This window comes from Hoplias malabaricus, chromosome Y, assembly GCF_029633855.1.
Source record: "Hoplias malabaricus isolate fHopMal1 chromosome Y, fHopMal1.hap1, whole genome shotgun sequence".
Lineage (NCBI taxonomy): Eukaryota > Metazoa > Chordata > Actinopteri > Characiformes > Erythrinidae > Hoplias > Hoplias malabaricus.
In genome coordinates, this window is record NC_089820.1 from 75,316,233 (window position 1) to 75,343,502 (window position 27,270).

The following is a 27,270-nucleotide window of genomic DNA, read 5'->3' on the forward strand; positions in this document are numbered from 1 at the left end:
TAATGGGGGTGTATCTACAGTAGATCCCCTTCTATATTTCAGGGACGAAGATGATGATGATGATGATGAAGTTGATGATGGTTATAAGGATCTCAGTAGGGAATATCCCAGGCTGTGCCGAGGTAAAGCTGGATTAAGTCTGCTCTGTTGTCTGTATCTCTACGTTGAAATGCCCTCGTTTTGTCTTGGGACAAAACTTCATATCTCTCTTTTTAACTTTTAACATTTTATTTTTAAACCTATGTCCACCTGCCTTTTGTTGTGTGTAATAATGTTATAGTAAATGGACCAATAGAAATGCTCCAAATCAACTGAAACAAACAAAACACTGTCCATTAAAGCAACACTAGGTAGTATTTTTACCTCATTTACAGTTTCTAAATTCATTGTGCTGTCAGAGCCTCTGTTGTTGCTATTCCAGGCTCAGCACTGCAGAATCTGCACTATGTAACCCCACCTCCTTTACTTCCTCACTCCCCGCTGATATCAGGACAGTGTTGTAAAGGTTACACTCGCTCTGCAACTGTAGGGGGAGCCCAGGAGCCAAAATATCAATTCTTACCTAGTGTTCTTGTAAATAATGACTCAGTTAATGGTTCCAGTCCCTAAGCCCTAGTTCCCCCACTTACTCTCTCAGTGTAATTTTACAAATATTTTGGAGAATTAGGAGAATAATAATAAAAAAAATAATTTTGCAACATTTCCTAAAGAACTGGATAAAAAATATATATTATTTTAATTATTGTCGGTAACGGTGTATACAATTTAGTGTCGTGGTGGGTCTGGAGCTTACCCAGGATCACTGCACGCATGGCGGAAACACACCCTGGAGGGGGCGCCAGTCCTTCACAGGGCGACACACACTCACACTTATGGACACTTTTGAGTCGCCATTCCACCTACCAATGTGTTTTATTGGACCGTGGGAGGAAACCTGCGTGGACACTGGGAGAACACACCAAACTACAGACAGTCACCCGGAGCGGGACTTGAACCCACAAAGCTGTGTGACAGCGACACACTGGAGAAAATAAGTATTTGACACACTGCCGACTTTGCAAGTTTTCCCACCTACGAAGAATGGAGAGGTAATATTGTAATATTGTAAAACTGTAATATTTATCGTAGACACACTTCAATGGTGAGAGACAGAATCTAAAAAAAAATCCAGAAAATTACAATCTATGATTTTTAAATGAATTAGCGTTTATTGCATGAACTAAGTATTTGATACAGTAGAAAAACAGAAGGTAATATTTGGTACAGAAACCTTTGTTTGAAATTACAGAGGTCAGACCTTTCCTGTAGTTCTTGACCAGGATTGCACACACTGCAGCAGGGAGTTTGGCCCAGGCCTCCACACAGATCTTTTTTTCACTTCTGAGCGACTTGTACTTAATGGCTGTTAAGTAAAGAAAAGTAGGTCTCTGTGTTTTGCTCAACGAAGGGGAAGGATGTAGGTCAGGAGCCAAACTCTACACACACTCACACAGTGTGATTATCTGGACCTGTGTGTGTCTGAACTGACAGACTGCTCCATACACACACACACACACACACACATTCACCAAACACTTATCCCAGATAACCTGATAAGCATTCTTGCACTTATTTACTATCTCACACTGAGACACCGGACGTATCTTACATGTGTTGTACATTGTATAATTTGAATGTTATTTCCTGTTCTCTTACTGGGGCTGTGCCATATTGTTTCATTCGCAATAATACGATGATCATTCGTCATCATTTTTAAACCAATATAAAAAAATATATATCATGATAATTGTGATATTCTGATAATTCTTCACGTATTCTGAGTTTACATAATTCTTCTCGTATTCTGAGTTTACGTAATTCTTCACATGTTCTGAGTTTACGTAATTCTTCACATGTTCTGAGTTTACATAATTCTTTACGTGTTCTGAGTTTACGTAATTCTTTACGTGTTCTGAGTTTACGTAATTCTTTACGTGTTCTGAGTTTACGTAATTCTTTACGTGTTCTGAGTTTACGTAATTCTTTACGTGTTCTGAGTTTACGTAATTCTTTACGTGTTCTGAGTTTACGTAATTCTTCACGTGTTCTGAGTTTACGTAATTTTTCACGTATTCTGAGTTAACGTAATGACTCAACAATTCTGTGTTTTTTAGTTATTTACTGTGTAAGATGTAAGGTTACTTTTTGTGTAATTGTTTACGTTTGATGTTTATTTGCACGCACACAGTTTTCTGCACCTTGGTTGCGTGGTAGATTTAAATGCTGCATTGTTGTTTTATACAGAATCAGAATCTTGGTAAGTTAAAGTTTACAAAAAAAAACTAATGTTTACAGTTTTTTAAAAATGTTTTTAACATTTGTACTAAAATATAGTTTTTTAAATAAATATAACCATTATGACCTATTGCAGTGTTTTTTATTATCGGCGAGAACATCGTTATCCCCAAAATACCCTGAAATATCGGGATATTATTTTAGGGCCATATCGCCCACCCCCTAACTGTTCTGCGGCTGCTTCAGTGAAGACTGCTGTGCTTCTACAGAAAGCATAGATAACACATTTAGTCTGTGTTGTGTTGTTCCCTCTGTCTGTCTGCACTTGTACTTGTGTTACACTTGTGTTTGGAGTTGCACCATGGCCTCGGAGGAACGTTGATCCCTTTCACTGTGTACTCTGTATAAAGTTGAAATGACAAAGACTGTTGAACAAGAACTGTGTGTGTGTGTGTGTGTGTGTGTGTGTAGTTGTATGAAAATGTAGAGCTGAGCCTGGTTCTGGAAATCTGCTCACTGTGCTTTACATTACACTGGGAACCTGTATTTGATGGTGGGCAGAAAATGATTGGATACATTTCTTTAAGTTTGTGTCTCATTCTCCAGACTCTAAATCCATTCCCCAGATCTGTGGTTCTCTCTCTCTCTCTCTCTCTCTCTCTCAGAGGGATCCTGTAGCCCCCTGAGTTCACTGAAGCTAAAGCCTGATGTGATTCCAGGGAATCATTTAAATAACAGTCAGAGAACTGCTTCTTCTGTTTCATGATCATAAACAAATGTACCCAGAATGAGCGGCGTTCTTCTGTAAAACACACACAGCTGACTGGATTTGGATGGAGGGAAGGAACGAAATGCAATAATATACAAATAAACAAAAAACACAGAGAGAAAGGAACAAAAAGAAAAAGAAGGGGAGAGAATGTCTAAAAAACGAATAAAAACACCCATTATATAAAAAACAATGGTGAAAATAAGGAAAAAGACAAGGAATGAAAGAAAGAACAAAAGAGGAATAAAGAAACTAAGAAAAGAAAAAAAATAAAGCACAGAATGAAGTTAAAGCTGTGGCAGGTAAATGGACTGAAACAGCGAGTGCTCAGAGAAAGTGTGTGTGTGTGTATTGGACTGTGGTGGACTGTAGTGGGCTGTGCTGGGCTTAACAGGAGATTTCTATATAATAATGTTTTGTATTCATTTGCCTGATTTTCTGTGTGTTTACGGACCTCTCTGTGTGTGTACGCTCTCCTTGTTTGTGTGTGAAGGACGGCTCCTGGAGAATATCCTCTAACAGTAGGTGGTGGGTGTGTGTGTGTGTGTGTGTGTGTGTGCAGATTTAATGACACTGCTGCTGATGCTTCAGCCATCTGCTCACAGAGGGAGGGTTAATGATGGACAGAACAGAGAAAACAGCTTTAATACTTACAGCTCTCAGACGTTCAGGAACTACGGCCATTTAATCTATGTTCAGTAAATCATCACATCAGCCACATTCACTCATTAACACTGAGAGAGAGTGAGAGAGAGAGAGAGAGAGAATGACAGAAAAAGAATAGAGGGAGAATGACAGAGAGAAAAAGAATAGAGAGAGAGACAGAAAGAATGAGAGAGAGAGAATTACAGAGAGAAAAAGAATAGAGGGAGAATGACAGAGAGGAAAAGAATAGAGAGAGAGACAGAAAGAATGAGAGAGAGAGAGAAGGAAAGAATGAGAGAGAGAGAATTAGAGAGAAAAAGAAAAAATAGAGAGAGAATGACAGAGAAAAAGAATGAGAGAGAGAGAAGGAAAGAATGAGAGAGAGAGAAGGAAAGAATGAGAGAGAGAATTACAGAGAGAAAAACAATAGAGAGAGAGAGAATGACAGAGAAAAAGAATAGAGAGAGAGAAAGAAAGAATGAGAGAGAGAATTACAGAGAGAAAAAGAAAAAATAGAGAGAGAATGACAGAGAAAAAGAATAGAGAGAGAGAGAATTACAGAGAGAAAAACAAGAGAGAGAATGACAGAGAAAAAGAATGGAGGGAGAATGACAGAGAAAAAGAATATAGAGAGAGAGAATTACAGAGAAAAAGAATAGAGAGAGAGAGAGAATTACAGAGAAAAAGAATAGAGAGAGAGAAGGAAAGAGAGAGAGAGAATGACAGAGAAAAAGAATAGAGAGAGAATGACAGAGAAAAAGAATAAAGAGAGAGAGAGAATGACAGAGAAAAAGAATAAAGGAAAGAATGAGAGAAAGAAGGAAAGAATGAGAGAGAGAGAAGGATAGAATGAGAGAGAGAATAACAGAAAAAGAATAGAGACAGAGAAGGAAAGAATGAGAGAGAGAGAAAGAGACAGGAGAGGGACACTGAAACCTAATGGAGACAAAAGAATAAGATATATATGCTGTCTCTGTTTTCTGAGAGAGAGAGAGAGAGAGAGAGAGAGAGAGAGAGAGAGAGAGAGAGATATGCATACGCATACGTGTCTCTCGGCCCTTCCTCGGTGTTCCCTTTAGTGTTATGTTCACACTATGATGAGACATCTCTGCCGGACCACCGCCATAAATCTGCCACAAGTAAATGTCACAGGAGTGGGTTAAAGACGAGAGAGGAGAAACGTTAACCTGGACAGGAGAGAGACGCTCGGAGCTTTCCTCGTCTCAGACCACAGTGGACAGGGGTCTGAAGAATGAGGACGGACTGAGATACAGCTCCCCTCTGCTCCTGCTGTGGGTGGGCTGCACAGAGGCTGGCATCGGGGTAGTTTTTGTGGAACCACTCTTACAAGTGATTATAAATGTGGCTTATTGATTCACCTTTGATTGCACCCTCAGGACAGCTGTGGTTTTCGTGTATTTGTGAAAACGATTGACCATAATTTCTGTATCAGAGAGAGAGAGAGGAATCAAACCTCTCTCTCCCTTCATCTTCTCATCCATCCATCCATCCAGATGTCCCAGATGGCCCCCTGCATCCCTCCCTCCTCTCTCTCTCTCTCTCTCTCTCTCTCTCTCTCTCTCTCTCTCTGGTTTAAATCCTCCTCATTAAGGATACCACCCCCCCTTCTTCCTATTGGATGCCAGCTATTTCCTGATTGGTCGGTTCTGAAGCAGTGTTGTTGGGTGTAACCACTCACTGCATCGGCAGAGGCCGGCAGCAGAGCACAGCACAGGGATAAAGGATTAAAAAAAGAAAGAATGCAGGCGATAGAGGGATAAGAGGGAGAACAGGAGAAAGAGAGAGGGGGAAAAAAAACATGTCAACAATAAAAAGGGATTAGCCCACGGCACTCCATACTGAGTCCGTACTGCTATTAAGGAGGAGGGAAAGAAAAAGGGAATAAACCTCTTGCCGTCACAGCTGTTTGGCAGAGAGAGGGAGAGAGAACGAGGGAGCACGAGTGGAGGAGAGAAGAGTGGAGGACTGGCTGGATGTAAAGCACAAGAGGAATGTAGGCATATGATCAGGATCTTACCAGTACACTCCAGTAAAAAGGATTAATATAAACACAGCCTTGATTAAATGACCGCCTGGAGGGGCACTAGCTTCATCCACATGAATGGACAGCGAGGGGACAAAGATGAACACTGACCTTAAACATTGGGATACCGGATGTGAAAACTAGCTACGGCTGCACTAATGTGAAGAGAAATGAAATACTAAGATGAAATTACAAACACCAACAGAAGCCCTGTCTGGAGCCAGATGAAAGGTAACCCCTGTACCTGGTGAATCCTGACCACTGGTCAACCCCAGTGTGTATGAGAAAGGAAAGCCTCGGAGAGACGTATGGTTTCTGAACTGAATTTAAAGAACCGCTATAAGCAGAAAACAAAAGACTGTCTGCGTCTGTAAAACAAATGAAAGGTAACCCTCTACCTCGTGAATTCTGACCACAGGACTGGTCAACAACCTTCATCATGCTGTTTAGGTGAATCCAAGACTACAAAGACGCCTTTCTGGACCTAGCGACCATGCTGATGTGGTGACTAGAGCTATAAGCTAACAGGTAAATCCCTGTCTGGACCCGACATTTGACCTCAACATGGGGGACACTGCAGAGTACCAGCGGCTGCCCAGCGAGTGTGACGAGGACGAGGTGCTGGACGAGGTATTTTAATAGCTGTCATTTCCAGACTTTTAATATTAGAGGCTTTGTTTCTAATGACAATGGGAACTGTGTCAGTGTGTCACTCATTATGACCATATATAGAGCTTTAGCATCCTCTGTAGTCTTTTAGTCAGCATTAAAACCATTCCAGTCCTGCCAAAGCTGCCTGTTCTCAACCCATTCAGCTGCCCATTACACTGAGTGACCATGGGCCATTAGGAATAGGCGAAACGTAGCTGGAGTTCGGTTTTCTGTTGACACGTGTTTCGTGTTTCCTCAATCACTTTTGGAAATTACCGTTAAAAAGATGGAAGTTCCACAGGGGACATGTTATAAGGGACATGTGGAGTGAGGGGTTTGGGGTGTGGATGGAGAACAGGGTTTGGGGGAGGGAGAGGGGAAGGGGCATTTGTCTCTGAACAGTGTACTTAATGGTGTTCTGAACTGTGTATTGAACTCATACTGAACAGTGTACTGAATGGTGTACTGAACAATGTAGGAAACTCGTACTGGATGGTGTACTGAACAGTGTAGTAAACTCATACTGAACAGCGTACTGAATGGTGTACTGAACAGTGTAGTAAACTCATACTGAACAATGTACTTAATGGTGTACTGAACAGTGTAGTGAACTCATACTGAACAGCGTACTGAATGGTGTACTGAACAGTGTAGTAAACTCATACTGAACAGTGTAGTAAACTCATACTGAACAATGTACTTAATGGTGTACTGAACAGTGTAGTGAACTCATACTGAACAGCGTACTGAATGGTGTACTGAACAGTGTAGTGAACTCATACTGAACAGCGTACTGAATGGTGTACTGAACAGTGTAGTAAACTCATACTGAACAATGTACTTAATGGTGTACTGAACAGTGTAGTGAACTCATACTGAACAGCGTACTGAATGGTGTACTGAACAGTGTAGTAAACTCATACTGAACAGCGTACTGAATGGTGTACTGAACAGTGTAGTAAACTCGTACTGAATGGTGTACTGAACAGTGTAGTAAACTCATACTGAACAATGTACTTAATGGTGTACTGAACAGTGTAGTGAACTCATACTGAACAGCGTACTGAATGGTGTACTGAACAGTGTAGTAAACTCATACTGAACAATGTACTTAATGGTGTACTGAACAGTGTAGTGAACTCATACTGAACAGCGTACTGAATGGTGTACGGAACAGTGTAGTAAACTCATACTGAACAGCGTACTGAATGGTGTACTGAACAGTGTAGTAAACTCATACTGAACAGCGTAGTGAACTCATACTGAACAACGTACTGAATGGTGTACTGAACAGTGTAGTAAACTCATAATGAACAACGTACTGAATGGTGTACTGAACAGTGTAGTAAACTCATACTGAACAACGTACTGAATGGTGTACTGAACAGTGTAGTAAACTCATAATGAACAACGTACTGAATGGTGTACTGAACAGTGTAGTGAACTCATACTGAATGGTGTACTGAATGGTGTAGTGAACTCATACTGAACAGTGTACTGAATGGTGTACTGAACAATGTAGTAAACTCGTACTGAATGGTGTACTGAACAGTGTAGTAAACTCATACTGAACAATGTACTGAATGACGTACTGAATGGTGTACTGAACAGTGTACTGAATGGTGTACTGAACAGTGTAGTAAACTCATACTGAACAGTGTACTGAATGGTGTACTGAACAGTGTAGTAAACTCATACTGAACAGCGTACTGAATGGTGTACTGAACAGTGTAGTAAACTCATACTGAACAGTGTACTGAATGGTGTACTGAACAGTGTAGTGAACTCATACTGAATGGTGTAGTGAACAGTGTAATAAACTCATACTGAACAGTGTACTGGATGGTGTACTGAATTTTGTACTGAACAGTGTAGTAAACTCATACTGAATAGTGTACTGAACAGTGTAGTGAACACGTACTGAATTGCACATTGTATTTGGAATTGCTAAATGATGCATACATATTAAATACAGGTGTGGGTGTGTCTGTGTCTTCAGTGCAATAATAGGGGATTTAAAATCTTCCCCAACACACACACACACACACACACACACACAACCACTTAGACTTTGTGTTTAATGCAGTGTGAGGTCATTGAGGAGCTGTGGTGAATGGGGTTTATTCTGCAGTCTTTTGTGACTCCATTGTTCATAGATCTCCTCTGTCTCTGACTGTGTCTTTCTCTCACTCTCTTACTGTATGTATGTGTGTATGTGTGTATGTGTGTATGTGTGTATGTGTGTGTGTGTGTGTGTAAGAGAGAGTGAGAGAGGTGTTACCAGCTTTTGTTTTTCTGTGAGAACTGAAGAAAAGAAAGAGGAGCTGAACTATCATTAGCTTTCTAACGTCTACATCTCCATTTGACATAGTGCAGTCCAGGGGGCAGTTAGTGTTCTCCTCTTCGCATGTTGAGCTGTCCTGCGATGCTGCAGTCACCTCAGTTTGAATACAAAGAACTGCACAGTGATCCGCGGGGCCGTTGTGACATACTGCAGTACTCGACAGGAAGCACAGGGGGCGAGAGCTTTTTGTTTGTATTTTGACTTGTTCCTTTATTTATCTTACATTGGAGTTAATGACAGAACTGAAACAGAGAAACACACAGAAGGGTTCGAGGTGAGATTAGTGGAGCACATCTAATATATTTAATGTATAATAGAATTAATCATCACATAGTGTTTCAGTGTTATCAAATGCAGTGTTCTACACTGTGGCGTGATGTATATGGATGATCATGCTGCTCTATAGTGTGTGTGGGAGTGTGCGTGAGTGTGTGAATGCAGCGCTCTCTCTTTTCTCACAGTAAGCAGTATTAGCTCATTCAGCCCTGAGAGACTGCAGGAGTCCGATGATGTTTCAATATTGCAGCAGCAAACCTCACCTCTCTCTCTCTCTCTCTCTCTCTCTCTCTCTCTCTCTCTCACACCTTGTATTGTTCCTCCAGTAAGTACACGTATGACCTGGAAATGGCTGTGTATGTACAGCAATAGTAGACACCAAGCTGATTTACTAAATGATGTTGAATATTTATTCCATTGTTTCTGTGAGTGCACAGTGACCTTTGCTTTTCTGCACCACTCTGCAGCTTCACTGTGGACGATCTTCTTCTGGTCTGCTGTAGTAGCCATTACGGCTCTTTTCCACTGCATGGAACCTACACGACTCTCCTCAACTCTGCACTGCTCTTTTGCATTTCCACTGGACAAATCTGGCCCCTGGTCCCTGTAACCGGGTACATTTTCAGTCCCAGCTGGGTTCCAACTATCCCAAGTAGGTACTAAATTGTGACGTGTAAACCAGTGGCGGATGCTGGTCTTTCAAGGAGGGGAAGCTCAAATTCGGCCTGCATCATAAAATGTGTCCAGAAAGCCTTGTTCAACTCAGAACAGAATGAAAATGTAATTCTCCTACGGATCTTTACACTAAAGGGTCGCTGATTCGCTTTTGGATAAAAGCCCAGCATTTATCCAATGACTCGTCTCGTTTCGCTGCTTCGCTATTGAACTCTGTGGACACTCAGCGTCCTCACTGTTTAAAGCACTGTGAAGCTGCGGGAAAGCCACGTCTTTACCAGTGATAAGAAGCTGATTGTGAACAAAAGTTGAGCGCGTTGTAGTGCATATTTATTCACTGACATGTACACAGAACAGTATATATTTGATCACTTATTTTTTGACATTTTAGGGCAAGCTGAGCTTCCCTTGCAGTCTTAGAGCAATCTGGTGTAAACCCTGCAGAGCACCGACGGGCCAGAGAGACATGTCTATCACCACGAAACTCGCCGCTTGTAAAAGACTCTTAAGTTAGAGCAGCTTCTGTCCGACTCATAACGGCAGCTTGTAACTTTACCTCAAGGTGTTTATATGGTCCTTGCATCGATGGCTGATGAAAATCTCCAGCAAAAGCTGAACGTGCAGCAAAGAAAACTGATCTGTGAGAACTAGGGTGTGGAGCTGTGTTCAGTCTCAAAAACAAAAACAACACATGAATACACAATGAGTGAACAGCACCTACATTTACCAGGGTTTAGATTGGGGTTTTGCGACATCACCGGCTCCATTTTGCGGGGAAGCTGTGCTAGTGGAAAATTGATAAGCTTTAAGTGAGCTGAGCCGTGCTGAGCCGAGTCGTGCAGAGCCGGACCCATGAGGTAGAAAAGCACCATTAGACAGCTGCAGTAGTCTTTACGTGACCTGACTCTACACTGCCGTCTGCTTGCAAATGGGGTTTTATCATCTCATGGATATCAAAAATAAGAATATACAACTTTACTAAAATACAAGAATTGACCATTTGGCTTTGAACTGTTCATAAATATTGTATCTGGTGAAGCGTAGTAGTGCCTTACTGTGTTTATATCCACACAGTGTGTGTGTGTGTGTGTGTGTGTTAATCCTTGCCCCCCCGTGGCTGTACAGTTTAATTGTAAAAGGGGGCATATGGACTTGCTCTGGGTGTTCATCCTCTAATAACTCAAAGCTGCAGTGAAAGGGCCTTAATCCCCCCCAACACACACACACTCACACACACACACACAGCATGGTCTGATTGATTGAAGGGATAAAGCCTCATAAACGATGTTGATTAAGGGTTTTTTATCCCAAAAACAACAACATCAACATCAGCTTCACTCCTAGAGGTCTGGGAGTGGAGGTGTTGGGGGCAGGCGAGGTGTAGTTTGTTGAGGGCTGTTAATCTTTAATATCTCTGTCGTTTTTACTCTGATTAGAGGATCTGACTGTAGAGATGCTCCAAAATTGAAAGCCATGGCCTAAAAAAGACATCGCCTTTTGGATCAAAGCAAAGAAAACTGTTGTGTAAGAGATAATGCCTTTTCTGTTTTTAATGTTAAACAGAACCTTAAAAATTATTTTAAAGCTTTATTCTGCAGTCCTTTGTGACTCCATTGTTCATAGATCTCCTCTGTCTCTGACTGTGTCTTTCTCTCACTCTCTTACTGTGTGTGTGTGTGTGTGTGAGAGAGAGAGAGGGACAGAGAGCTGGGAGCACTGCGGTCAGGAGGCAGTGTTGTTGAATAGTTAAGTGAGTGATGGAGAGCTAGGGAATGACCAGTCAATTTTCTCACTGTTTCTAAATGAGGTCAGTCATTGTGTTTTTGCTGCTGCCCTCTGCTGGCAGACCAGGTCACTGCATCTTTAGGAGCTGATCAGCTGTGGAAACACCCTCCACACTCCCCTTTCCATATATGTAAACAATGCTGTGAGAAACAGTTTGTTTTGCTTGATGTTGATGTTGTGTTGCAGCAGTAGTGATGGTCTGGTAGTAGTGGGCACCGCAGCGTTTTCCGAGCAGTGCTCTGACGGAGGTGCTACATGTGGAGGTGTGGTGTGATTTTTGGCACGTCCTGCTGCGCAGGTCAGCGCAGAACCGCAGGGCCCGGGCGAACAGGACGCAAGTCACAAGAAAACGTCAAATATCACCTGCTTCCTGAGCTGACAGAGTGAAGTTCAGGGTGATGAGGAAAAAAAATCCTGATGCAATGCCATGCCCTCGTTTCAGCTCTCCTACCAAAGCCCCTGCCCCTGAGGTGCACTGCCGGGTTACAGCTGGAGGAGTCCCAGAGATGCGTTGTTTTCCAGTTATATCTTACTTTTCTGTTTTTGTTTACGTGTGCAAGCTTGCTAACTGTGTGTGTGTGTGTATGAAGGACCCCTCACAAGCACAAACAGGTACACCTGCAGAATAATGATTTTATTCTGGTTTTATTATCGGAGCGAATTATTTATTGATCACTTTCAGAATATAAAGGTATTTTAGCAGCATTGTTAATGTCTATAAATATTTCAAATACCTTTCTCAGTTAGTTATTTTTTCCTCTGCAAAGTTTACGGATGTGACACTGCTGTGAATATCCGAAGGGTTCCTGTGTCATTGGCCAAGCTGGAGTTTCTCAGTGTCCTGGCGGCAATTGGAGGCAGAACGGTTGTGATGCTGTGCGTCTAGTTTTTACTGACCACCCGCCCACTCTCAGCCTCGAGGAAGAAAAACACAACTCAACACCGCGTTTATCACTTCAGATACCGCACATTTGGACCCGTCTCATCTGGACAGAGCCGGATACTCATAAAAACCAAACGCGCGTGATGACGTGGGAGAGGCAGTGTTTACAAACGAGCGAGAACGTTTCTGGGAGGGTGGAGGAAGCGCGAGGAAAAATGAAACCAAATAAAGGCAAAAAAAAGTCCAGAGAGAGAGCAGCAGATAGAAGGGGGCAAAGGGAGGAGGGAAAAGAGAGGAAGACAGTGACAGAAATATAGAGGAGAAGAAATGAGAGAGAGGGGTGGGAGGGGTTTTCGGGGGAGTTGAGTTGTTAAGAGGCGAGGCATTGCGGTGGGTGGGTGGTGGAGGGGGGGGGTATGAGGGCAGCCCACAGGAAATGATCCTTCCATCCTGCTGTTAAATCTGAACGCCTGGCTCACCATCAAATGCTCCTCCATCCGAATACCATAGGGGCTCTGTCCCAGAGAGAGAGGGAGAGGGAGGGGAGGGGGGAATGGGACAGACAGAGAAGGAGGGAGAGTGGGCACTGTGCCCAGCGTCTGTCTGTGATATACACACGCGTTGGTTTCCATGCGTCGTGGGGACTTCACTTTGGTTTATATTTATTAATATGACCTTAATATTGACAGCTTGTGGCTCCTGCAGTGTGAGAGGATCCTGATCAACACAAACACACCCAGAGGGGAATGAAATTGTTTATTAAATCATTAATAAGTCAGATTAATGACCAATGTAAATAACAGTGGGACATTTGTTTTTCTTTTCTGACTTTGGCAGATATTTGACACCTAACTTTCAGAGCGCTAAAGCAACGCAGAGAAACAGGGAAAAAATGGAAGCAAAGGGGGGATGAGAGGAAGACTGAGAGAACTGAGGAGAGGGAAAGAGAAAGGGGGATAGAAAAGCACAGGGTGAGGGGAAAGGGGGGATAAGTTTAGAGAGACAGAGAGAGAGAGAGACACCCAGACACCACCTCCTGCTTCACACACGGAGAACAACATGTCCCCCCCGCGCCACACACACACACACACACACACACACACACACACACAGAGGACCGGGCAGAGCGAGGCGGATCTAAACTAGACAGCCCCAGAGAAGAAGAGTTTTTAGAGAGTCTCTCTCTCTCTCTCTCTCTCTCTCTCTCGGGAGAGCGAGGACTGCAGGGTGAAAAGTAGCCTCTATTAATAGCCCTGCACTGGAAAGAGGGATGGACAGCGAAGGAAAGCTAGCGTAAAGAGAAAGAGGTGCTCCAACTCTGTCTGAAACCTGCCGTAAATCTCATTGTCCACCTTGCTAGGACCCTCACAGTGGATGTTGCCAGCAGTCGACACTGTTTCTGGAGGCCCTTCGTCACTCACCGGCGCTTTTGGACTTTTTGTCAGGTCTCGACTGTCTCTTCATTCCCCCCTCTGCTCAGGAACTCTTCCAGGGATTTTCTCCGCGATGGAATGTTGTCCGTCAACTCCAGAAGCCGAGGAACGATCCCTTGCCCTGGGTGTTGACTTTCTGACCCCAGCTCCACGTTTGGACCACCACCACCGGACAAGATCTGGACATTTGAACTCCTTCCGGCTTCTTTAGGACCCAGCGGCAGAGTGGACATCTCCAAGATGCGGCGCTTTAACAAGCTGAAGAAGTCCTTCCCGTTTCTCGCACACTTCCATGTGTACAGAGTAAGTGCCGTCTCGGTCGGGGGGGTGGGGTCCTCACTCACCCCAGATGGAGTACTGTCCTCGCCGAAAACTTTTACTGCTCCGGCCCCTCAGAACCGGACCCCCAGCCTGAGCCCTCAGTGTGTCCAGGACCCCGCCGTGCCAAGCGGAACCGAACTAAAAAGGGGGATACTCTCCGTTCAGAGAGTGACAGTGTAGAACATACATAACAAAAACCTCGTATCTCCAGTTCTACTGTTCCTTTTTTATTGGTACCACTTTAAAATAAGACTACACTTATAAAATGTTTAATGCCTTTTTATTACGTAGTTATTAATTAGATTGTAAACACCCTGTAAGTCATTAATAACCCTTTGTAACACAAAAATAGTAAGTGTGACTGTGATATTTTATTTATTTATTGTATGAAAAGACACTCTGACGGAGGTTAAAGGGTTAAACCTATTTAAAACTATGTTGTGAAGCTGAGAGGGTTGATGTCGACTGATGGAGGAGATTAGGTTAGGGTCAGTACCAGAGATCTGAGGTTAAACATTGTAGATGGATTTAGGGCTGGACAATAATTCAAAATCAATATAAATCGCAATATAAAGCGTTTATACGTACTATTATTTATACATAGTTGAAAAATATTAATATTGACAAAGTCAAGAGGGTTATTTTTAATGATGTCATGTTTCTTGTTTGTTCCGGACAGTTTTTCTGTGGCTTTTATGTTGTTTGTATCGATATCGGATTTATATCATATTGACTGAAATTTAGAAATATATCGTGATATAAATTTCGGCGATATATCGTCCAGCCCTAGACAGATGTGGGTTCACTATTTGGCAAACAGCAGGTCACTGGTGCCCTTTCTATCTACATGTTATAATAGTAAGAATTAATAAACAGATTTATACAAGCAGTGTGTTCTGATTCTAAAGTGGTACCTAATACTGTTAATTTCAGGACAAATGGAGCAATGTCCAGAACGTTTGACTCTCCCTGAGTGGATCTGAGTGGACCCCCGTGTTGTGAGAGTGCGTTCTTTTGAGTCTCGGTTCCTTTCTGTGGTTCCTCGTGGTTTCTCCTTGCAAATCTTGGTTCCTCATGTTCTAAGAGAGTGTTTCCCTGTGAGAAATGGTCAGTGATGGCCGAACTAAACCCCTGTGTTTAAAACGAGTCAGTTACAGCCGTCCATTAAAGTTACCGTCGTCTTGGTCCACGGAGTGTTTGCCTGTTTGTGTCCAGGGTGTAACCGCTTTTTGGACTTCTGTCCACTCATTAGAGCCTTACAGCACACACACTCTGTTCACATTACCTCACACGGCACATGTGGTCACTCTCTGGACTGTGCTCTAATGCAGCTGGCCTCTTCTCCCCAGACTCTGTGGTCATTAGCTTCAGCTGATGATCTTCTCCAGGGGCTTTGGAAAGGAACAACATCTGTCCATAACGTCATATTAGGAGACATAATGGATATTTCCTGACTTTCAGTTCTGTTAAGGCCAGGTGCAGCGGCTCATTTGGTTTTTGAGGTCTGGTTTATTGTAGTAAACAGGTAATAACAGGCTAATATTATGTAACAAACTGCATTTATACAAAACCTTTATTGTCATATACCTAATTGTTAGTAAAGTATCATTTCCTTATGGTAGACTTAAGACTTGTTTAAATTGGTCAGTTTTATAGTATGTTTTAATGTTACAAAATTGCAAATATCTTTAAGGGTTAGTGTCTTAGGGAGGAGTGAATGAACTCAGGAACTCGTGAACTCAGTTTAATGGCTTGGCCGTATGTTGTTGGCTAAACAACTTTTAGCCTGTGAGTTTCAGCCACAAGTCCTCAGACGTGAGATGCGGATGTTTTTATGAGAGCGCTGCTGTTAGCCGCATGCTGCACGTAGCTGTGGATTAAGTAACACACTCCCAGAGCAGTGGAGGTGACTTCAGTCTTCAGCTATGTCCTACTGGGGATATTAAACACCTCTCTCTCTCTCTCTCTCTCTCTCTCTCTCTCTCTCTCTCTCTCTCAGTACATTCCTTATGCACATTCCCCACTGTCCCGCAATAAGTGACACTCTGATCGTCCACTTTGCTCAACGTCAATATTGTTCTTTCTGTTCTCAGCTGCTGTGCGTAAGTGACCGGCCCCTGGAGACATTCGAGGGCCCCATCTTTTCTTTCTCTCTCACACACACAGCCTTTCACACATGCTCCTGTTCTGTATTTATATGGAGGTGTGTCTGCTGTGTGTGTTTTCCTATATTTGCCGGACAAAAGTATCATTGCTTTGTAGAAATGAGTTACAGGGTTCGGTTTAAGATCAGGGACTTTACTGACAGCAAGCTGTTGGAGCTTTTAAACCCTGTGTCCACTCACTGTCCACTCTGTTAGACACCCCTCCCTCATTGGTCCACCTTGTCGACGTAGTCAGAGACCGTAGCTTGTCTGTGGCTGCACTGTTTGTGTTGGTCTTCCTCTAGTCCTTCATCAGTGGACACAGGTCAGCGTTGGCTGTCAGTCCCGCAGTGACACCGAGGGGTTATAAACTCCAGTAGCACTGCTGTGTCTGATCCACATGTGCCAGCACAACATCAGTGCAGTGCTGAGAACGATCCAGCACCCAGTCGTCCCTGCTCTGTGGGGGTCCTGAGCTTTAAAGCACAGGGTGAAAGGGGGTAACGCAGTGAGGTTGGTTCCCATGTCAGTGGAGTGATTGACCGGAGGAAGTGCTCCTGGACATGTTAGTGGTTGAACTGGAAGGAAGAAAGCCTTGACTCCAGTGACCTTCGTCTTTTCATGTAGACAAAGGCTCCGCTGTGCTCCACTGACCCTCACTGACCTCCCCCCGAACCTGCAGACATTAACTGGACTTTCCTTTTCCTCTGAGAGCAGCTCCACCATCTCGGAGGCCCCCGGACTCCTCCGTGCTCTGCAAATTAGCTTCTCACTGCGTTGTGTAACCAGCTGCCAACAATAACGTCTCTGTCCACTGTCCACTGCCTCCATATACGTCTCTGTAGGGTGGTAGCTATGGGTTCATGGCCAATTTAAGCTGGGCTTACACGGCATGACTTTTAGCCCGATGTAGACCCCGATTACCGGTTGCGTCCCGTTAGCAGCCAATGAGAACGGAGCACAGAAAGTAAACACAGTCTCCAGTGGAGCACAGATTAAATGGTACATTTATGGAAAACTACAAGACATTACACAGTGCTGGACGCACCTGTTCCCAAATAAACTAGTATTACCTGTAAGAGAAAGAACAGCGAGCCACAGCCTATGTTCCAGCTTTATTAGAATTTTCCATTCCACCTTAAATGACGTAGCACTGACCAGATGTTTTAGAACTATTTAAGGTGGAATATAGCCTCGAGTATGTGCTATTCTACTAATCTCCAGCTCCCTCTGCAGTGTGTAGAGACATTTAAACGTGTTATTTTCTTTGTGGATCTACACAAATAGTAGCGCTAACAATAACCGTGAGTGAGGTGCACCTCCATGTTTATGTGTGTCTCCTAGGAAACGCGAGTCGCCTGTTTAGTTTGGTGTAGTGTTATCCCCAGTCTGTTTATACCCAGCACTGACTTTAAAAGTCGTTTAGTGTCTCCAAGGCTTTAGTCGTCATCAGTAGCCACCCCCCACACACACCCAATCACATATGATACTACCAGCCTTGGAGGGTGAGGAGACTTCGAAGCTAGCTGCGTCTGGTCAAATGGACATTACGACACAACCCCACAGGAAAGCTCAACACGCTTGGAGGAGAATGCTACCTATCCACGTCTATTATGCTGAAGTTGTGTTGAGGGGAGGGCTCCCAGACTCCAATGCTCAGACCATTGCACCACTCGAGACCTCCGCCCTCCCTTGTTCTGTAGTAATGCCATGGCGCCTGAGGAGAGAGAGTGAGTGTGTGTGTGTGTGTGTGTGTGAGAGAGAGAGAGAGAGGCTGAGCAGACTGGGTGCGTGAGGCTCAGAGGAGGGAGGCTTTGAAAATTGAAAGCAGCTGATGTCCAACTTGCTTTTCCAATGGAAATAAAAAGTGAGTACCAAGTGGAGATCAACCAAACCCACAAAAACCCACCCACTTCCCAGCATCAGTGCGTCAGTGGTCCTCCAGCGCTGTGGCTGCTTAGGAAAACACGTAGTGAGTGGATGTGTGTTACGTAAGTAGAGATTTAGAGTTTATATATTTAGATTAACTCCAGTCTGTATTTAAAGTAGACTTTTTCTCCCCCTTTTCCACAAGGGAACACAGTTCTGAGTCTCAGTGAAACATCCGTGACCTTCATTTCATTATCTGTAAGCGCTTATCCAGTTTAGGGTCACGGTGGGTCCAGAGCCTACCTGGAATCATTGGGCGCAAGGCGGGAATACACCCTGGAGGGGGCGCCAGTCCTTCACAGTCACACATTCACTCACACACACACACTCACTTGGTTTTTGAGTCGCCAATCCACTACCAACGTGTGATTTTGGACTGTGGGAGGAAACCGGAGCACCCGGAGGAAACCCACGCAGACATGGAGAGAACACACCAACTCACAGACAGTCACCCAGAGCGGGAATCAAACCCACAACCTCCAGGCCCCTGGAGCTGTGTGACTGCGACACTAACCTGCTGCGCCACTGTGCCACCCATCCGTGACCTGCTTTGGTCAAAACACCACAAAGATCAAACCCCACAGCAGTGTTCCCCCGTCAAACAGCTCTGTCTAGAATGGCCACTTTTAGCGCCTATTCATTTAAATGATAATGAGCCGCACACTGTTCACCCCCGACCCGAGCTCACAGCCGTTCTGTTCCTTCTCTGTTCTCTTTCCGTTTTTACTCAGTGTTCATAGTTCTCAGAGCCCATTGTGTCTGTTTTGCTGTGTTTAATAAAAAGGCACATATGGCCTGGATAAAGGCCCATGCCATCTGTGTTTTATGGACTTCAGGTGTGTGTGTGTTGAGCAGATGTGAGCTAAGGAGAGCCAACTCTACGTGTTGGTGTGTGTTTATACTGGCGTGAGTGCTCATGTGAGTTACAGTAGCTTTAATGCTAATCCACCCACGCTTTTCCTGCTTTGGTATGGGGTCAGTTAAGCACTGGTCAATGAGCGTCACAAAGCTTCAGAACCAGAGGAAGGTTTTGGAGAAATGTCAATGTTAAATTCAGCGTTATATCATTTATATTTATTACATTTGACCTCTCTCACAAACAGAATGGGCACTTAGTGTTCTCCTGCAAGTGTGTTGAGCTCTAGAGGCATTGTGATGGAGGAAGCTTGTGCTAGTCTCAACATGGTAGTGTGTCACTCACTCACTCAGTCATTCTCAGTTAAGAATTGCACCAGTAGGAGCGCTGTTCCTCACATTTAAGAATTGTTCCACAAGGAGGTGCTATTTATCTTAGTATCAGTGACACTTGTTCTTGTTAGTAACGTGGTGTCACACTTCTGTTGGGGTGTGTTCAGAAGCTGGGCAGCAGCATGCAGTGTGATGAAGGAACCGAGTGGCTGCTGGAGCTGCTGATGGAGGTCCAGCTGCAGCAGTACTTCCTCCGAATCCGCGATGACCTCAACGTCACACGCCTCTCACACTTCGACTACGTCAAGAACGAAGACCTGGAGAAGATAGGCATGGGACGCCCAGGTGAGCCGCTCTTCAGTGTCCTCTGAGGCGACGTGGAATTTTTATGGTTGTGATACGTAATAACAGGCATTAATTTACAGTAGATTTAGTGCAGAATCTCAAACTAATATTGTTGTCAGTAATGTAACCTGTCATTGTAGACGTCAATATAATGACCATGGGTCGATATGAAGAAGAGACACTGTAGAAAATCACAGATTGGTCTTTTAAAGTGGCACTCCCTCGTTTGTCTGAACATTTTACATGGCTGTGAAAGGTGAATGTAGGGATTAGATTAAAGCAATTCTCTTCCTCCTTTTTATTCAGCTCAATCTCAGCTTCACGTTCCACTCCAACCGCTGGGAGCTTACACCGAAGGCAGCGGGCTGTAATTCACCTTTAAAACCTGTTAATATTTCCCTCTCAGCTCTGGAACAGACACACACACACACACTGGTATACTACCAGGCCCCGATCAGCATGCTCCACTCTGTGTGTGTGTGTGTGTGTGTGTGTGTGCGCATGCAAACCGTGCAGTGCAAATGCGGTTAATAGGATTTCTCTCAAAGCCGCCTGTTAGTCTTAAGCCCCTCACACTTTTTTCACACACTCGTCACTCTCCGGCCTCCAGCTGCAGACACTTCTTTTCTTGGTTGTGGTCTCCTCTTGCTCTCTCTCTCTTTTATTTTTTTATCTTTTTATAATCATACACAAGATAAGATGTAACATATCCTATGCCAATCCATTAGAGCTTCACATAGGGCCCACCACACTCTCTTCTACCTGCAGCCACCAAAATTCCTGTTGGATCCTACGCCTCAAGACTCATATTGCTGTGGCCCTTTATGATCCCATCAGCAAACAGCTATCCTTAACAACTATGGTTACTCATTGAGCCCATGAGTACCCAATCCAGCCACAATATCACTAGCTCTTTATAAGGGTCATCAGGTAGGCACGTCCTCGCGTTGGTGTTTCACTGAATTAACTCCACAGCGCCTCCAGAAGGCTCAACAGTGAAGTCCAAGCCAGCTTTACAGTCCTTCCTTACCCTTTACCATAAAATACACAGTGGCCTCCTTGGTGACTAAGGCTGTACCTAGCCCCACTGGCACCGTTAATGCATGCTCAGTGCAACCAGTTCCATGCGGACTTTACATGATTTTACATCATCAACAATCCCAATAGCATCTCTACAGTGTGAACTCGGCAAACAGGGATGTGGTGGATTTGGCTACAGATCCTCTAACACCTATCTCCACCGGTCTTACATGCGCCTGCCACGTACTTTCCCTCACCGCATTCTTCAGCTTCTTCCTTTCGAAGAAGGTTCCTCAAATGGAACCATTAACTATCCGTTTACTTTCAGAGTACAGCACCATGTCTGGCTTCAGTGTAGTTAACAGAATGCACTCTGGGACCTGCAGCTTTTTTCCTACGTCCACCATTATTAATTATTTTTGTTGTGATGTCACATACATCTGCCTTTTGAGCCTGTAGCAGTTTAGCTCCATGCAACCACCCAAGAATGAGGCAGCCAGTCAAGTCAGAGGTCATTTACATATGAAGTCAGGGTAACAGCATTGCTGGTTTAGTTCTTAGAGAGAACGAGGGGTTAACATACGATCGTTTGATTAGATTCTGTCCAGATTAGATGATTATTACCGTGTACTGTCGCTTATACAGCTGTAGCTGCAGGTCACTTAGCATGAACTTACATGAGCTTCTTTCTTTCTTTCACTCTCTTTCCAGGGCAGAGGAGGCTGTGGGAGGCAGTAAAGAGGAGGAAAGCCATGTGCAAGCGCAAGTCTTGGATGAGTAAGGTACGGCGGGAATCTTCCGGAACAGACACACACACTCTCACACACTGACAGATTTACGAGGCACGAGGCCTCTGGCTGGAGGTCGTCTCTCTCTCTCTCTCTCTCTCTCTCTCTGTTATACTCCAGGACACAGCTCTGGGGCTGTTATCATTCTCTCACTCTGCACCAAAAATCTTAAATCTATCAGCTGTTTATTCCTGCAGCAGGAAATTAGAGACTGATCTTGTGTTTCACAGTGACAAGTGTTTTTAGGCCTTTCAAGGAGACACCAGCCGTACGTTTTTAGAGGAAAGGATTTGTTTTCCTGCCTTGCGCCCAGTGATTCCGGACCTGCCGTGACCCTGAACTCGTTAAGCGGTTACAGACAATGAATGAATGAACGACTGAATTAATCCATATATCGTGAGTCCAAAAAATCCATCATTCCATGCAAATACACATTATATTTGGAACCATCCAACCCACAAACTGTGAAACAAAACTACAGAGTCTGTTTTCTGTTTGCTGCCCAAGTCAGAAACAATGGGATAAAACGAGTTGCCCCGCCCCTCGTCTAAGTCTCTCCAATCACAGCACTTGTGTGAGAGCACTGCATTAATGTGAGAGAGCACAGTTGAGGTTCCACACCACGAAACAGACACAAATGAGTGTTGGAGAAATAAGAGAAAGCGAGAACGGAGAAGTAAGAGCAATGAGCGAAAACGGCTAAAAACCAGATCTTCTCCTCGAACCTCACCGCTGAGCACTCGGGGACGGGGTGAACAGCGAGTGGATCATTGTTATTTAAAAGAACAGGTGCTGAAACCAGCCGCTCTGAACAGGGCTGTTTACACAGGGCAGAACTGTGCTGTGGGGTTTGATCTTTGTGGTGTTTTGACCAAAGCAGGTCACAGATATTTCATTACTCTATTATTGTACCAGGGCGGCACGGTGTCGCAGCAGGTAGTTATGGGTTCGATTCCTGCTCCGGGTGACTGTCTGTGAGGAGTTGGTGTGTTCTCCCTGTGTCCGCGTGGGTTTCCTCCGGGTGACTGTCTGTGAGGAGTTTGGTGTGTTCTCCCTGTGTCCGCGTGGGTTTCCTTCGGGTGACTGTCTGTGAGGAGTTGGTGTCTTCTCCCTGTGTCCATGTGGGTTTCCTCCGGGTGCTCCGGTTTCCTCCCACAGTCCAAAAACACACGTTGGTAGATGGATTGGTGACTCAAAAGTGTCCATAGGTGTGAGTGTGTGTGTGAATGTGTGAGTGTGTGTGTTGCCCTGTGAAGGACTGGCGCCCCCTCCAGGGTGTATTCCCAATGCCCAATGATTCCAGGTAGACTCTAGACCCACCGTGACCCTGAACTGGATAAGGGTTACAGATAATGAATGAATGAATGTTATTGTACCTTTTACATATACATTTGTGCCCTTTGAGAAAAATTATCACAAAACTATCACAATTGTTAGTTTTAATACTCAATAATCAGATTAACACTGCTAACACTGGTATTACTATATTCGTAGGCACTTAACCTCAGGGCCTGGCATCATTCTTAATGCGTGTAACTGAGTCAGACTTTGGTCAAATATTAAGGCAGGAAGCTTTCAATCAGCCTTTTGACCAACATCTGACCCAAAACATGGTCAAAGGCGGACACTAACTGGGTTAACGACCCATCAAACACTGCAGGAAGGGGTCTTATTGGGCTTTAGACACAAGCGAGCCATCAGCATAATGCAGTCCAGTCTGCAGAGCATGTATGTTTTTGTGCTTGTTTGTCAGTGTGGACAGATGCAGAATCCAGGGGAAATGAAGTTAACCGTCTTGTGAGCTGGACTCAGATGGACAGCACATTCCTGAGTGATGTCCTGTGGTCTGAGAGTTCACTGAAACATGATGTATGTTCTTCAACTCTTCTCAACACTAGAGCAGCCCTAAGAGTCATTTTTATGATGGAATACGGGTTGGTGGTGGTGATGGGGGGGGGGGGGGGGCTACTTCATTTAATTGTGTGTGTGTGTGTTCATTTACTTTTTTGTAAATGCTGAGTGCATGTGCACATTCACTGGGTTCTGATTTTGTGCTGCTTTTTTACAGAGTAAAGAGAATTTAGAATTGTCCCGCCCCCTTGGTTGAGTCTGTCCAATCACAGCACTGCACTCGTGTTTATGTGAGATCGCAAAGATGAGAGAAAAAAAAAAAAAAATGAAGAGAACCAAGCGAAAATGGCTAAAAAAAACTGTCCCTCACTCAGCGAACGGCTCATTATCATTTAAAAGGACTCTGCTGTGGGGTTTGGTCCTTGTGGTGTTTGCTATAAATCTGTGTTTTTAGAGAGTTACTGTTTGTAGACGCTGTAGCCGTGCACTAACTCTCAGCTGTGGTGTAATACGAGTTAATTTTCATCAGTAATTTAACCTGTAACAGAGGAAACGTGAACACTGACTGGTTTTACTGCCCTCAGAGGGACGCGCTGAAGTCCAGGGAAAGCTGAGGAAGTTGCGCAGCGTTTGTTGAGCTATGATTTCAGTGTTCCAGAGGAATTAAACAGGAGCCACATTCTGTACACTAACAGCACGAACAACCACACACTGGTCCACCCTGCTCCTCTTTTAGCTCCGGTACACACAGGGTGGGGGTGTTATGCTGCATTTATAGCTCTGTGTGTGTCTGTGTGTGCGTGTGTTTTACGGGTTTTACTGGGTGATGTTATGTGTAAGCTGTTGTTTATTATTAAGTTGTACGTTTTTTGCATTATCTAGAAACACCGTGTCCTGGCTGCACAACTATGTGTCTAATTCGGTGTGTGTGTGTGTGTGTAGCCACTTAAAAACCTGCAAATTGACTCAGATGGTGCCCTCCTCAGTTTTAACTTTCCACATCATTAATCTCCCACTTCCACAGATAATTACAGAGAGGAGGGTCGGTCTCATAGCTATAATTGTGTACCCATTTCTAACTAAGTCTCTCTCTCTCTCTCTCACACACACACACACACACACACATGTTTACTCTCAGAAAGTGAAGTGTAAGCATTCCTCTCTATGTGGGATGAGGGACAAATTGACCGGTCACACCAGAAATCAAACATCAACCTAAACAAGAATGCACACACACACACACACCGGAAGGTATCAGTTCTCTTGACATATTCCCACACGATTGAAGGATGATGCAACTGTTTCTCTCTCTCTCTCTCTCTCTCTCTCTCTCTCTCTCTCTCTCTCTCACTTTCTGTCTTTGTGTCTCTCTCTATCGCTCTCTCTCTGTCTCTATCTCTCTCTCTCTCTCTCTCTCTCCCTTTCTGTCTCTGTGTCTCTCTCTATCGCTCTCTCTCTGTCGCTATCTCTCTATCTCTATCTCTCTCTCTCTCTCTCTGTCTTTGTCTCTCTCTCTCTGGTCAGAGCCTGGTGAGGTATTGGCTTGTGTTATGAGGAGTTTTGAACATTACACAATGTACAAAAATGAGCATAAATGAATGTAATGTCCCCACAATGTAAGGAAACAAACCTGTGTGTGTGTATCAACACTGAGTTTCTCCGCCCGGGTGTCTGTCACATTCTTTGAGGATCCAGTTCTCTCAAGCGTTCTATTTCTGTCTGTCTGTCTGTCAGTGTCAGAGCTGCTGTAAAGTGTACACACACACACACACACACACTCTCTCTCTCACACACACACACATGCTTGCAACCTTTAGCTCCTCCACTGTATAAATCTCAAAGCCAGAATCCTGAAATCATTTTCTCATTCTCTACTTAATTTCCTCTTTTTACTTTTCTGCATTTTCTCTGTAGACCACCCCTTGTATAAATATGGAGCTTTTCCTCCCACGGGTCCAGCTCCCCTGCAAAACGGAGCCTGTGACGTTGCAAAACCCCCCGCTGTCTTTGAAAACCACACAAAAACATGCAGCGGTCAAGTTAGCAACCAGGTACCAGATTTGGCCTGTGGAAAAGCAAAAGACCCGTGCAGAGTCGAGTGGTGTAGGTTCCATGCAGTGGAAAAGCACCAATAGAGAAACAAATCGTCGCTGTCCAAAGAAAAACATGTATCTCATTCATAAACAGTAACCTCAAATTTCAATGGAAGTCGATGTAAAAGGGTTTAAATATGGAGCATTTCTATTGGTCCGTTCGTCAAGGAAGTTTAAAACAGTGAGAAGGACAGCTGCTGTGTTCAAATGTAGTGAACTAAAAACCCACAAACATGGAGATAGATGTTATTCTTTGGACAATGACCATATGTAAACATGGGTTCTGTATATGTTTGTCCAAAACACCAGGTTTGAATGATGTTCCTCTCTCTTCTTTGTGTCAGGTGTTCAGTGGGAAACGTCCAGACGGAGATTTCCAGCCCCAGCCGTCCAGCACCTTCCGCAAACTGTCCCCCACTCCCCCCGCAGACGGCCAGCCACAGACTCTCACCTGCCTCATCAGCGAGAAAGAGCTGGAGCTCTGTGAGAAGCTCGGAGATGGCTCTTTCGGAGTGGTCAAGAGAGGAGAGTGGTTCACCCCCAACGGAAAAGTGGTGAGAGAGAGACTGAGTGAGAGAGGAAGAGAGTGTGTCAGTAAGACAGAAGGCTCTTTGTTCCAGGCAGTGAGTGACTCTGCAGATGCGTGATTCAGACACCATTCAGACTCTGAGGCGTGTGAATGGCAGCGGTCAGGAAGCAGTGGGAAAGTGACAGCACTCTGCAGCCTGTGGATTATTACTGGTATCATCTCAGTTTAAATAAACTCCACTCCTGTGGCCTCTTAAAAGGCTTCAGCTCAGTTAAAGGTGTGAAGAAAGCGGAGCAGGATTCAAACTTACCCGAGGGAATTACTTACGAGAGTTACGTAAAATCCCTCAGACGTTTCACTTAATGAAGGGAAAACTATAAGGGATTTACAGCAGTCACTGAGGTTTTGTAGCTGTAAAGGTCTCTGTTGTGGTCCATGACGAACACACATCAACATAAAGATGTTTTCCATCTTTTGGTATTTAAGTTGAAGCAGTCCTTTAAATAATTTGAAGGGGACTGAGAGTTAAAGGTGTAGTTCACAATTGTAATCCAAAAATACATTTGATAAATTTCAGTGGATGTTTCCTCACCATTTGTGTGATCGAAACTGGTCTAATGTGTTAATGAAGCCGCAGTGTCTGTAAATAAGTTAAAAAAAACAAAACAAAAAACAAAAAAAACAAACTGTCTCAGTCCGGTATGCTAGGCATTCTGTCTCTCTGCTCATGTTGAAAAGCATGAACCAAAATGAGGATATCGCTCTACTCCTGTTCCATAAGTGCATAATATTGACTTATTTTTGCTGTTTCAGATCCATTAAGGTGGAAATGTCTCCAAACTCAAAAAATGGCTAACTGCATTACTGAAAGTGCTACAAAACTAAACAGCTCCAGTTACAAATGATTTTCTGTGGTAATTCAAACAGCGAATAAAATCATCACCCACGTACAAACGGCTGTAGCTTATAGGGAAGCGATAGACGTTCCCTATAAGTAAGGAACATTCTAATCCCTTAAATAACTTGAAGGTTAAGTAGCTTTATGCAAAACTTAACTGTTTTCAAGGGAAGACTTTAGGGATTTAAGGGGACATTTAAGGGTTTGGGACGCTTTTCTTAAGAAAACAATTAGGTTCCACTTAAGACAGCACGTAAGTCCTGTTCAGAGATTGTACATTAAACTGGGCATTGTGCTGCTGCCTAATGTAGTGGTAACTCAACAGCAGTGTGTCACGGGGGCAGATTATTTCAGCCTGGCCACTGGGAGACCTAGGGGCTCTAAC

General features: G+C 44.0%; 1 protein-coding gene across 1 annotated transcript in view; it reads left to right on the plus strand.

Moving 5' to 3' along the window:
- LOC136678886 (activated CDC42 kinase 1-like) overlaps nucleotides 1–27,270 on the plus strand; it is a 56,241-nt gene that overhangs the window by 15,244 nt on the left and 13,727 nt on the right. The window contains exons 3-5 of the mRNA XM_066657063.1: nucleotides 19,529–19,706; nucleotides 21,438–21,508; nucleotides 25,803–26,012. Of these exons, the coding sequence (XP_066513160.1) occupies nucleotides 19,529–19,706; nucleotides 21,438–21,508; nucleotides 25,803–26,012 (459 nt within the window). The remainder of the gene's footprint in view (nucleotides 1–19,528; nucleotides 19,707–21,437; nucleotides 21,509–25,802; nucleotides 26,013–27,270) is intronic.